At 43.6% G+C, this 12493-nt stretch overlaps 1 protein-coding gene across 5 annotated transcripts in view; it reads left to right on the top strand.

The window, feature by feature from the left end:
* PLEKHG1 (pleckstrin homology and RhoGEF domain containing G1) overlaps window positions 1-12493 on the top strand; it is a 233922-nt gene that overhangs the window by 169106 nt on the left and 52323 nt on the right. For all 5 annotated transcript variants that reach the window (XM_034669294.1, XM_034669295.1, XM_034669292.1 and 2 more), the window contains one exon: window positions 6993-7093. In XM_034669294.1, coding sequence (XP_034525185.1) covers window positions 6993-7093 — 101 coding nt within the window. The remainder of the gene's footprint in view (window positions 1-6992; window positions 7094-12493) is intronic.

A 12493-nucleotide genomic window follows, 5' to 3' on the forward strand; every position in this document is an offset into this window, starting at 1 on the left:
GTGATGTTCCTGAGGGCACTATTCGTGCAGAGGACAATGGCTGGAAAATAAAACCCATATTTCTTTGCAGAGCTTGGACCCTACAAGGAACAAGATGAGCCGGCTGTAGTTGCATGAAGACCTCCTGTCTAGATGAGCGAGGCCAGAATATAGGCCTTGTCTCCTTTTCACCGCAGATCCTTCGAGGTAGATTTTCAGTGTTTGATCTGGGCCCGAGGCAGGCCAGTACAGCGGCTACCAGCCAGCCAACAAGGCCTAGAACCATCCTGCCCAGGCCTCTGTAGGCTCGGCCAGCAGGAGCAGCCCTGGGTTAGTTTTACCTCACCAGCCACCTGGCAAAGCAAGTCAGAAGGAAGGATGAGGAGGAGAGTTCCCTCCTCTTCCCGGAGGGAGCATTCCAGCTCTCCCCATGCCGAAGCCAAATGGATGGGGACATGAGGGGTTGGTCTCACTGCCTTTTAATTCACCCACTGCCAGGGAGGATAAGAAAAGGTCTTGCTGGGAGTGAGGGGAACAGTGCTGCTCCTCTTCAGCATGGAAAGGAAGAGAAGTGCAGACTCCCTTCTCCTTGTCGGGGAGCAAGAATTCCTGTCTCCTTCAAGGTCCTTCCAGACAGACTAAGAATCAAAATGACACGAAACAGATTAACAGGAGAAAATCAAATTTAATAGCATATGTACAGACAGACACAGAAATTCCAAAGACAGGCACAATGAGGTCTATAAGTCATCCTGAACCAAGGAAAAGGGGGCAAGGGGCTGGGACTTCGGAGGAAAGGAATGCAATTTACAGAAAGGTGAAAAAAAGTAAATGATTGGTAAACAAATGTTTGCTGGGCCACTCAGAAACAATGGGACAAAGACAGGACTTTGCTCAAAGTGGCCTTGCTTAGGCCCCTCCCTGTCTACCATACTAGTTCCTATCATAATGGAGTTCTCGATGGTGATAGCTCACTTTCTAGAGCAGGTCATCTCTCTAAATTCTTTTTAGGCATTTGAGGGGGGAGGTAAAGAGTTTTTCCTGAAATTGCAGGGTTTTGATTGCTTTAAAAAATTATTATTATTTTTTTATTTATTTGAGAGAGAGAGAGCTCTGGGTCGGGGAGCAGAACCAGACACCCCACTGAGAAGGGAGGCTGGACACAGGGCTGGATCCAAGGACTCCCCCCCCCCCAGACACCTAACCAACTGAGCCACCCAGGCACCCCAGGTTTTGCTTGCTTTTTAACTCAAAATAGTCTTCATGCCAAAGTGGCCCATCTTGGGGCAGCCTGCTATTGGCCTCTACATCCTGAAAGCCAACAATGTCCCTCACAGCGTGACTCTCGCCCTTGACTGGCACCTTTCTCTCCTTCACGCCTCTCCGCAGAACCTGTGGAGGGCTGGGTCCGGGTTTACCTGCGCTGCTCTGCGGGTCTAACTGGTCTCCCCCCACCCCCCCAGTTCTACAGCCTCTGTTCAGTTTTCTTTACGGATGCTGGGGTGGTCTGTGGTCTCCCTCCATCCTTCAGTGGTTGCCGCCACCTACAGAGCATGGAAGATTCTCCACGGTCAGCCCTGTCCTCACCCTGCAGCCTGTCCAGGGCCTGTGTGCGCATGCGTGGGGTCAGGGCTCTCCTGACCCAGGTCAGCACCTTGAAGTGACTGACGGCAGCCCGCATACCTTACCCTGTGCCTGTTTGCACTTTTCTGCTTGGATGTTGTCTCCTCCCTTTCTCTACGTCCAGAGAGCTGCTTATCCTTCAAGGCTCAGGTTCACACGTGCCTCCTCTAGAGAGCCTCTCCCAGCCCAGGAATCAACCACTTCTTTCTCTGCCTCCCCTCCCCTTTCTCTGCCAATTCTGAATATTTATCAGCCATGCGGCCTAAACACTGTCTTGTACTTACTTGTTTACACTTGTCTTTCAACTACACAGGGAGCTCCTTGAGGGGAGGGATCATGTATTATTCATTTTTTTAAATTCCTAGCTTGTAAAACAGAACTTGGCACACAGTCTTCTGTCCTCAAAAAAAGGGGTGGGGGGGGGAGGGTTTGTATGAATGAATGTGAATGCTTTTAAACTGTAAATTGATACACAAGTGTAAGTTATTGTGGTATCAATGGCGTCCCAATGTAATCTATGGCATTTGTAGGGCAGGTTTGGGGATAAGCAGATGACCCGTTCTAGTAAGCTGGAGGGGTTGGAGAAACAGGAAAAAATGCTTCCTTCAAAAAAAAAAAGACAAAAAAAAAAAGTCTTACATAGGAGTTTTATCAAAGGGTTTGGAATTTGGAAGCGCTAAAAAGAGAAAAACCAACCAGAAAGAATAAACTATAAAATCACTAGGTCGAACTTTGAAATGTCAGCAAGAGGATTCAGGAATGGAATCTTTTTGTCTCTACAATGGACTCTACACAGGGGGTAGGGGGGCAGGAGAGAGTCAAAGGATGAAAACTATGAAAAGATGTTATAGTTCTAAATCAGTATTTCTTCCCCTCGTGTGGTTTATCTTCATTATATCAAACAGGTTATAATTTTAAAACGTTTTAAATGTTGTTTTAGAGGAAGAAAGGAAACGGGGGGCAAGGACATTAATTCCATAGGCATCTTAGAGAAAGAAGGCAAACTACCAAGAGCATTGAATTTGAGTTTAAATCTGAATTTGAATTCCGTCCATTTCTCCAGCGTCTCTGCCGGAGGTTTGACTAGACCAGCGCTTCTCTGTCTGTGGTGAGGGACAGGGAAGTGCATGCGTGTGGGTGCACGTTTTCCACCAGTCGGTCACACACAGACACTTTTGGAAAATACAATAAAAAATGAATTGCTAGAAAAAGAAAAGAGAAGAAATTGGACGTGCAACATGAAACCCAAATTGATCATTAGAGTCAACAGATCTCAATCTGTCAAAAGGCTGTAAGTTTCCATGCGCTTAGTCTCAATTTCTGCACTGAATTCGCTGTAGTTCCTAACAGTTTGCAAACTGGCTCCTTTTCCATTTGCCACACTTCAAATGGCACTGAGTTAGTCTTTACTTGGATGTTTTCAATAACAGATATTACAGGCAATGAAAAAGTTAATGCGAGGAGGACACCCACGCACAAATCTTGCAATCTTAAGGAGATCCTAAGGACATGAATTGATTAGAAAATAAATAGACAGAATTTGAAATGACATAATAGCTATTTTTTCCACCGGTGGAAAGCTCTTTTTGTGTGTAGCTCCCTGCCTCATCCCTCTCCCAGTCAAGTGAATTCTTTGATCTTCTTGGCAAATAATTGTTTTCAATGCAAAAGTTTTAAATTGATCCTTCATTGTTAACTGCAGGGTAGCCATAGATGCTGACATCAAGCCAATAAAATTAATAAGCAGTGTGACAAGCTGTAATAAATTTCATGGGTGTCTTTACTCTGTCATTTGAGCACAGACCCAACTGTTATTATCGCTGAGCTTCGAACCTCTCATTTTGGCTGGTGATGATTACAGCGGCTGATGCCGTGACTGCTGCAGTAGTTCTGGGTAACTCGTTTAGGGTTAAAGTATCATATTTAAAAGACTTAATTATGATCAGTGGGGGGAACAAATTGTGGCCGTAGGACTTTGATCTGTTCTCTAGAGTGGCCTACAAGAATTTGGACTCCTCACGGTCTGTTTTCTCAACAATTTCAGAAAACGAGCAGCCTTTAAAATGTAGTTTCCCTACCACGGACTCGGGGCTTTTGAAACTCTTTCATTTGGAGAGGGGCCATTATTTGTTGGAAGTGGGCCATGGTTCTTTGTCTCTAACCCCAGCTGAAATTCTTCAAGCCCCTTAACACAGTCTTTCCCTCACGTGAAGAATTTAGGANCGGGGCTTTTGAAACTCTTTCATTTGGAGAGGGGCCATTATTTGTTGGAAGTGGGCCATGGTTTTTGTCTCTAACCCCAGCTGAAATTCTTCAAGCCCCTTAACACAGTCTTTCCCTCACGTGAAGAATTTAGGATCAGGTTTCTGCAAATGAGCAAGCACTTCACTTGAAGTGAGAAAAAGGATTGTTCGGTTTCTCATTTAAACCCCATGGCAGCCAGCAAGGTGAAAGTGGCGTGCATACGTCATCTCTGTCCTGCCCTTTATCCTGTTTGGTGCAGCTCATGCTCATCCATATCCTTCTGTTTAAGATCACGCCCATCTAGAACCTTCTGTTTTGCTGCCTTAATTTTGCATATGATGTGTCCTTTTAAAATGTTGATCAAGGGGCCCTGGGTGGCTCAGTCGTTAAGCGTCTGCCTTTGGCTCAGAGCGTGATCCCAGAGTTCTGGGATCGAGCCCCACATCAGACTCCTCCGCTGGGGGCCTGCTTCTTCCTCTCCCACTCCCCCTGCTTGTGTTCCCTCTCTCACTGGCTGGCTGTCTCTGTCAAATAAATAAATAAAATCTTAAAAATAAATAAATAAAATGTTGATCAAAGTATAAACAGCTATTAAATATAAGCGTTCAATGCAAGTTAAATATTAGCCCATCTTTTTGTACCATGTGTAATTTTATGTAACTATCAATGAATACATTTATGTCTTTGAAGAAGTGTAGGTTAGGTTTACATGTTCAAAAGGCATTCATTTCACTTCTAGTTTTCCTGAGCAGTTTTTATTTAGGCATTAACTCCCTATCTTATGCAGATACTTAAGCTCCTTGTAATTGTTTCATTTATGAAAGTAAGGAGGCTATGTCTTGCTATTGTGGGTTTGGGGTGCCGGTTACACTTAAACCTTATGAATTTAACTTCTTTTTGAGATGACCACTGTCTTAAGAAGAAAAGATATTCCCACAAAGCTTGTTAGAAGAGGAAAAAAGGGGGACACCTGGGTGGCTCAGTTGGTGAAGCGTCTGCCTTCAGCTCAGGTCTGATCCCAGGGTCCTGGGATCGAGTCCCGCATCGGGCTCCTTGTTCAGTGGGGAACCTGCTTCTCCCTCTCCCTCTGCTGCTCCCCCTTCTTGTGCTCTCTCTCTCTCTCTGGCAAATAAATAAATAAATAAATAAATAAAATCATTTAAAAAATAAAAGAGAAAAAAAGGTTTATAAACATTGGTTTGTGCATGCCAGTGATTTCAGTGTTAAAGAACTAGGAGGTGAGTTGTATGATGCAGTCTGGGAAACGTGCTCCTGAGAACTGCCTGCTTCTCCTTTGAGGAGCAGAAAGAGCGTGAGAGAACCAATGTGGCGTATTAAAAGAGAGAAGGAAGAATTATCTGATGGTTCTTAAATTTCAGTTTCTCCTTTGGCTGGTTGTGCCTGACTGCTGTAGTGTTTGTGATGGGACGTTGGAATGTGGCCGTAGCCTGGGATTTTCACAGGGTCCGTTCCTCCCTGGGGCTGCACGACGCCGTGTGACGTTTGGTCGAGGGCCATAGTACATTGTGCAGCCCGGGGCAGGGGATTCTATTTATTTTTTATTTTNTTTGTGCATGCCAGTGATTTCAGTGTTAAAGAACTAGGAGGTGAGTTGTATGATGCAGTCTGGGAAACGTGCTCCTGAGAACTGCCTGCTTCTCCTTTGAGGAGCAGAAAGAGCATGAGAGAACCAATGTGGCGTATTCAAAGAGAGAAGGAAGAATTATCTGATGGTTCTTAAATTTCAGTTTCTCCTTTGGCTGGTTGTGTCTGACTGCTGTAGTGTTTGTGATGTTGGAATGTGGCCGTAGCCTGGGATTTTCACAGGGTCCGTTCCTCCCTGGGGCTGCACGACGCCGTGTGACGTTTGGTCGAGGGCCATAGTACATTGTGCAGCCCGGGGCAGGGGATTCTATTTATTTTTTATTTTACGTTATTTCAGCTGCTTTCACTTTTTTCTTTATTGTTTTCTTGCCTCCTACCGAGTTCTTTTTTCAAGCATTGCTGGGGAAGGGGGGACACTCAGTTATGAACTCTCACACCCAGGGTGGAAAACAGCTTTCTCTCAGCACCTCAAAGCTTCCAAGCCACAGACATTTAACCCACAGTGGATCTGAGCCCACCTTAGCTCTGCTTGGGAGCTGTTGCTGTGTTAAAAGATATAAAATCATTTCAGAGTTTTCCATGGCTCATTAACATAGCCTACTAGATAGAGTGAGTTATGTGCTTATTAAAATAAAAAGGGGGGGGTTCTTATAAATTGGTGTTTGAGGAGGAATTTTGTTCTGCATTTTAACAACTGATAGCTTCCTGATTCGAAGCTTCCAAGCCACGGACATTTAACCCACAGTGGATCTGAGCCCACCTTAGCTCTGCTTGGGAGCTGTTGCTGTGTTAAAAGACATAAAATCATTTCAGAGTTTTCCATGGCTCATTAACATAGCCTACTAGATAGAGTGAGTTATGTACTTATTAAAATAAAAAGGGGGGGTTCTTATAAATTGGTGTTTGAGGAGGAATTTTGTTCTGCATTTTAACAACTGATAGCTTCCTGATTTCAAGGTTATGTTTAAACAATGCTTTCTTTTCCCAGTTTATTGAGATAGAATTCGCATAGAACACTGTATTAGTGTAAGGTGTACAACATAATGACTTGATGCATGTGATTATTGTGAAATGATTTCCACAATGAGTGTAGTTAACAGCCATTACCGCGCACAGTTACAAATTCTTTTTCTTGTGATGGGAAATTTTAAGGTCTGTATTTCTGGCTTTCCACTAAATGAATTTGAGTATCTTTTTATCATATAAATCACTCGAGGAAACAGAAGATAATGTTGTTATGCCAAAAATCTGACATTATGAGAAACTATGTTCATATTATCCATCTAAGGAAGCTTTAATACATTTGGGGGGTATATAGCTTGATATATACCATACTCCTTCTTGCTCAAACTCCCCATTCTATAAATAGATGAGTATTGTCAGCATTAATAAAAGTGACACTCTGTATTTCATTGTACAATTAATGAACACGTTAGTGTAATAATTACTTGAAATTGTTATGAGAGATTCGTCTCACATAAATAAAGATGACTTGGAGAAGGACAGGAGTGTTTAAGACATCCTTCTCATTGATTTCCCAGGATTACCTTGACTGCATCAGGGACCAAACAAAACTTCCTCTGGGGACAGAAGAAAGATCAGCCCTCTTTGGAAACATACAGGATATCTACCACTTCAATAGGTAAGTTCATACTCAAAAGATCATTCTCACCTAGGAATATATGACTTTCTCTCAAATGAATGCAGCCTAAGAGAACTTTACCTATATTCCTTGATTCAATTTCATACATTTCTACGTGCTATCATGCCATGAAGTCTTCTACCGGGAAGCATCCTTGTTCTAGAAGAGTCTCACAGTTATTTACTATTCCATCCCAATCCATCCTCCTGGCTCAGAGAAGAGACCTGTTTAACCTGACAGAGCAGGGACATTGTTCTACAACACAACGTGAACAGGGCATCCAAAAACGCGTGCACACTTAGTCTGCAGCTTCCCCGCCTCCACTGAATTTTCTAAAAATTTTCTTCTGCCTAGGGAGTGGGCAGGACCCAGTAAACACACAAACACTTTAAGTCAGAGCATACTCATTCAAATTAATTAATAAGTTAAATGATTAACTCCAATATATATTAAGTACCTATGACGTAAAAGACACCGGGCTTAGGAAATTTGCTGAAGGGGCTGGGACCAGCCAATCAGTTAGTATTTTATATTGTGAAACTTCTGCCAGGCTGTAGGCAAGTGTAGAGCACAGACTCTCATTTCCAACATGTCTGGGTTTGCATCCCAGCAGAGCCATGTAGATCTCCTTGGGTGAGTCTTGAAAGGGAGCGGAAAAACTAACTTCCTCCCCACAAGTCTATGCCCATGTCTTCCTTTCTCAGTGAAGCTTGCCGGACACCCACATAGCACGTCACCTGCTCTGCCTTTTCTTTCTGGCATTTATCCAATTCTGTGACACACTCTATGACTGACTTTTGGTTTACGTCTGTTGTTTCTTTCCTCCTCACCCCCACTCACGGAACACTCCCCAAGGCCTGGGGTCTGTTTTGTTACTGCCCAGGTGCTTAAACAGTGCCTGGTCCATCAGAGGCATGCAAGCTTTTGTGGAATGAATGACTGGAAATAATAAGAATATCTGTCTGTCTGGTTATTGTAAAGCTTCTGTGCTCAAACGCTGAAAGGACCTACTTAGCACAATGCTGGCACAGAGGAAGCATCAAAATATCAACCAGTAATGACGTTGATTTTGTTATAGTAAAATCCCATTATAAAATTCTACGGTGCATTGCATGACTCAACCATAATGCAAATTATAAATCTTATCCCTCTTTCCTTAATGAAATTGGTATAAGTGACACCTGGGGGGCAGGATCCACATCTCCTTTTCTACCTTTGAATCCCTAACACCTAAGACAAGCCTGGCCTCTGGGAGATCTGTGTATAGAATTGCATCAACTCCTCCTTTCATTTGGAAAGTCTAGGATATGAAAACTGCCAGTGTTGCAACATCTCCCTGGTTTGACTCAGGAGACTTTGGAAACCAGTCTGCATGTTCCGAGACTGTGATTCTCAACCTGAACTACACTACTAGAATCACCTGGGAAACTTTCTTTTTTTTTTTTAATATGATGGATCCCACCCCCAGATATTATAATGAATTCATTTGGGGTGGGGCCAGGGCATCAGAAGTTTTTAAAACTTCTCAGATGTTTGCAATGTACAGCTGTGACTGGGAAACACTGTCTACCTAAAATAAACACAATAATGAGAAAATAGAGAAAGGGCATACGAAATTGAATTAAGCTGGGACACCTGGGCAGCTCGGTTGGTTAAGCGTCCAACTCCTGATTTCTGCTCAGGTCATGATCACAGCATCGTGAGATCGAGCCCTACCTCTGGCTCCTTGATGGGCATGGAGTCTGCTTAAGATTCCCTCCTTCCCTCTCCCCCTCCCACCACTCAGGCGTGTTCACTTGCTCTCTTAAAAATAAAAAATTGAATTAGGGAATTTGGAGTCTACATGTTCGTTGGTATTAAAACAGCCTCCCATTTAGCAGTCGCTGATGGTAAAATCTCATTAACCCCCAAGTGGCTTCTCCTTCCAGAGCCGAGCAGTGGCACTGTAACATGGGGAGAGGATTGAGGCATATGTGCTGGGAGGCCCCTGGCCTAAGCCTCTGCTGGTTTGGCTGTACATTGATGGTAATGACTGTTTGTCTCCTGCTTACTTCGTGCCAGAGGCCGTAGAGCTTTATGCTCATTATCACCTTATATGCCTCATCTGGGCTTCTCTGACCCCAAACCCCAGGCGTTTAGCCACAATCCCTCTCACCAGAGTGGCGCCCTGCTTTTCAGGCCTTGGTTTGGGACATGGTGGCATAGTCCAGAAGGGCTTTTGCTTTTTTTTTTTTTTTTTTAACTCCCTGGAGTTTAAATCTTCCTGTGTCTCCTAATTTAAAGAAAGGTAAAAATGACATAGCCCCCTAGGTCAACAAGAAGGGACCTTGGCAATGGAGCCCATTCTGCAAAAGTTGGAAGACTGAGAAGGCCGTTGTATTCCTGAATTGGTTCTCTGTTCTTTTCTCTTTGGTGTTCTCTGGACAAGGAGGTCAGACCTGTCAGCCTGAGTCAGAGTGAATGAGTGCCCGGATGATGATGTGTCAGGGATCCATGTGGTGACACAACGTGCATGCAGTAAACCCCACGTGTTCATGCCTGGCCCTTTCGTAGATCACACTTATCTACCCCTGGCACATGCATGATCTCCTGTAATCCTCTTAACAGCTCTGGGAGGCAGATAGAATGCAGATTGTATGCACATCTTACAGATGAATCAGGAGTGCAGTATGGAAAGTCCTTTGCTCAAGGACAAAGAACTAGGCATCCAATCCAGCCTATTTTGCATACCTGGTTTTGTCACATTTCAATTGGTAATCCTATTATTTTATTTCATTATTATTTTCATTTTTTTAAAGATTTTATTTATTTATTCGACAGAGATAGAGACAGCCAGCGAGAGAGGGAACAGAAGCAGGGGGAGTGGGAGGAAGAAGCAGGCTCACAGCGGAAGAGCCCGATGTGGGGCTCGATCCCGTAACACTGGGATCACGTCCTGAGTCGAAGGCAGACGCTTAACCGCTGTGCCACCGAGGCGCCCCTATTATTTTCATTTTTTTTTTAAAGATTTTATTTATTTATGTGACAGAGAGACAGCCAGCGAGAGAGGGCACACAGCAGGGGAGTGGGAGAGGAAGAAGCAGGCTCCCAGCGCAGGAGCCTGATGTGGGACTCGATCCCGAAACGCCGGGATCACGCCCTGAGCCGAAGGCAGACGCTTAACGACTGCGCTACCCAGGCGCCCCTTATTTTCTTTTTTAAAAATTTTATTTATTTATTTGAGAGAGATCAAGAGAGAAACAGAGAGCATGAGGAGGGATAAAGGGGCAGAGGGAGAGGGAGAAGTAGACTCCCTGCTGAGCAGGGAAGTCCGACGTGGGGCTTGATCCCAGGACCCCAGGATCATGACCTGAGCCGAAGGCAGATGCTTAACTGACTGAGCCACCCAGGCACCCCAACAAGCAGATACTCTTGAAAATAATAATGAAGAGCACCTGGGTGGCTAAGTCGGTTAAGCGTCTGCCTTCAGTTCAGGTCATGATCCTGGGGTCCTGGGATCAAACCCCACATTGGGCTTCCCTGCTCAGCAGAGAGCCTGCTTCTCCGTCTGCCTCTCACCCTGCTCGTGCTGTCTCTCACTTGCTATCTCTCAAATAAATAAATAAAATCTTAAAAAAAAAAAAAGAAAGAAAGAGCATCTGCTTGTTTAACTTTTATAGCTGAGTCGTCCACACTATTATGTCCCTATTTGTTTTTATTTCCTTTCCCTTAGATCTGGAGTCTGCATTTAGAGCTCATAAATCTTTGCTGTTATATTTGGTTAAGTAAGAAGCATTGATGTGACTTTTTATGTTAATGCCTCTTATGAATCTTTTATTATATACCCTACGTCAGTTGATTTCAAAGGTCTGACTCTCTGGCAAATCTCTCGTTGGGGCTTGAAATAATTTTAAAGTTTCTATTATTAGTTCAGATCCAGGTTTTCCAACATATTATAATATTATTGTGACCAACTAAGCAAGATTTAAATCTCTAAAATTAAAGAGGGGAAAAAGAAAATGGTTTTATGCTAGCCCAAAAAGCTCTGCTGACTAGATTGTGTTTTCAGAGTATATTTCCAAAATATAGAAAAGTAGCATGATAAATAGCCATGAACCCTATCCCCACTCTATCAAAGCCTTTTTTTTTTTTAAGATTTTATTTATTATTTATTCGACAGAGATAGAGACAGCCAGCGAGAGAGGGAACACAAGCAGGGGGAGTGGGAGAGGAAGAAGCAGGCTCATAATGGAGGAGCCGAATGTGGGGCTCGATCCCATAACGCCAGGATCACGCCCTGAGCCGAAGGCAGACGCTTAACGACTGCACCACCCAGGCGCCCCCTATCAAAGCCTTTTCTTGTGTGATATTTACTTTAGAAATTCTTTAAAGCATAAAGACATTACAAATTTTTTTTTTAAGATTTTATTTATTTATTTGACAGAGAGAGACAGCCAGCGAGAGAGGGAACACAAGCAGGGGGAGTGGGAGAGGAAGAAGCAGGCTCATAGCGGAGGAGCCTGATGTGGGGCTCGATCCCATAACGCCGGGATCATGCCCTGAGCCGAAGGCAGACGCTTAACGACTGCGCCACCCAGGCGCCCCAAGACATTACAGATTCTGTTGGAGCCCCTTATGTGTTCCTCGCAGTTGCATCTCATTCTGTGGAGAGTGGCCTAGTAAGGTGCTGGTAAACCAGTTCTCCGGCATTAGGACAAAGAGGGGAATCTGAGATGTATATTGTTTGCCAGTTTCTGTGGTGTAAATATTCCATCACAGCAGATTTCAAGCTATTAGCAAGACATCACTGAACATGGAATTAGGAGGGGGTGCACAGAATTGGCTCAGGCAAGCCAGTATAATCCGGTTCAGTATACCACTAGAACTGGAACTACTACTATCCCAGACTTGGTGCGTTACTCCCAGGTATGATTTTGTTGTCATGACTATCTATGTAAGCATTTATTTAAAATGTGTAACTCACTTTCACTTATTTCAAACATGGCATAAAATGTGCCAACCTTTCACAAAATTTTTTTCTCTCCACATTGCTTTTGAGATTTATACCTCTCTTTTGTTTATTTTCACTGTGATGTAATATTCCACTGGGGGATACATTCCTTTGCGTTTTGCCAATTACAATTAAGACTGAGCATCTTGTCTTGTTTGTTGACCCCTTAGATTTGTGTGTGTGTGTGAATGTCTGCCTTCTACTCACTGCCCATTTTTCTGTCAGGATATTTCGTGTTCTTATTGCTGTGTAGGCTTTCTTCATGAATTTTGGCTAGTGATCTTTGTGGATTATTTGAGTTGCAGACCATCTCCTACAATGAGACTTGTCTTTTCACTTTAATTACAGTTTCTTTGAAAAGAAGTCATATAATTCATAGGTTTGACCATACTAAATAAATGTACATTTTT

Source organism: Ailuropoda melanoleuca, chromosome 10 (genome assembly GCF_002007445.2).
Source record: "Ailuropoda melanoleuca isolate Jingjing chromosome 10, ASM200744v2, whole genome shotgun sequence".
Lineage (NCBI taxonomy): Eukaryota > Metazoa > Chordata > Mammalia > Carnivora > Ursidae > Ailuropoda > Ailuropoda melanoleuca.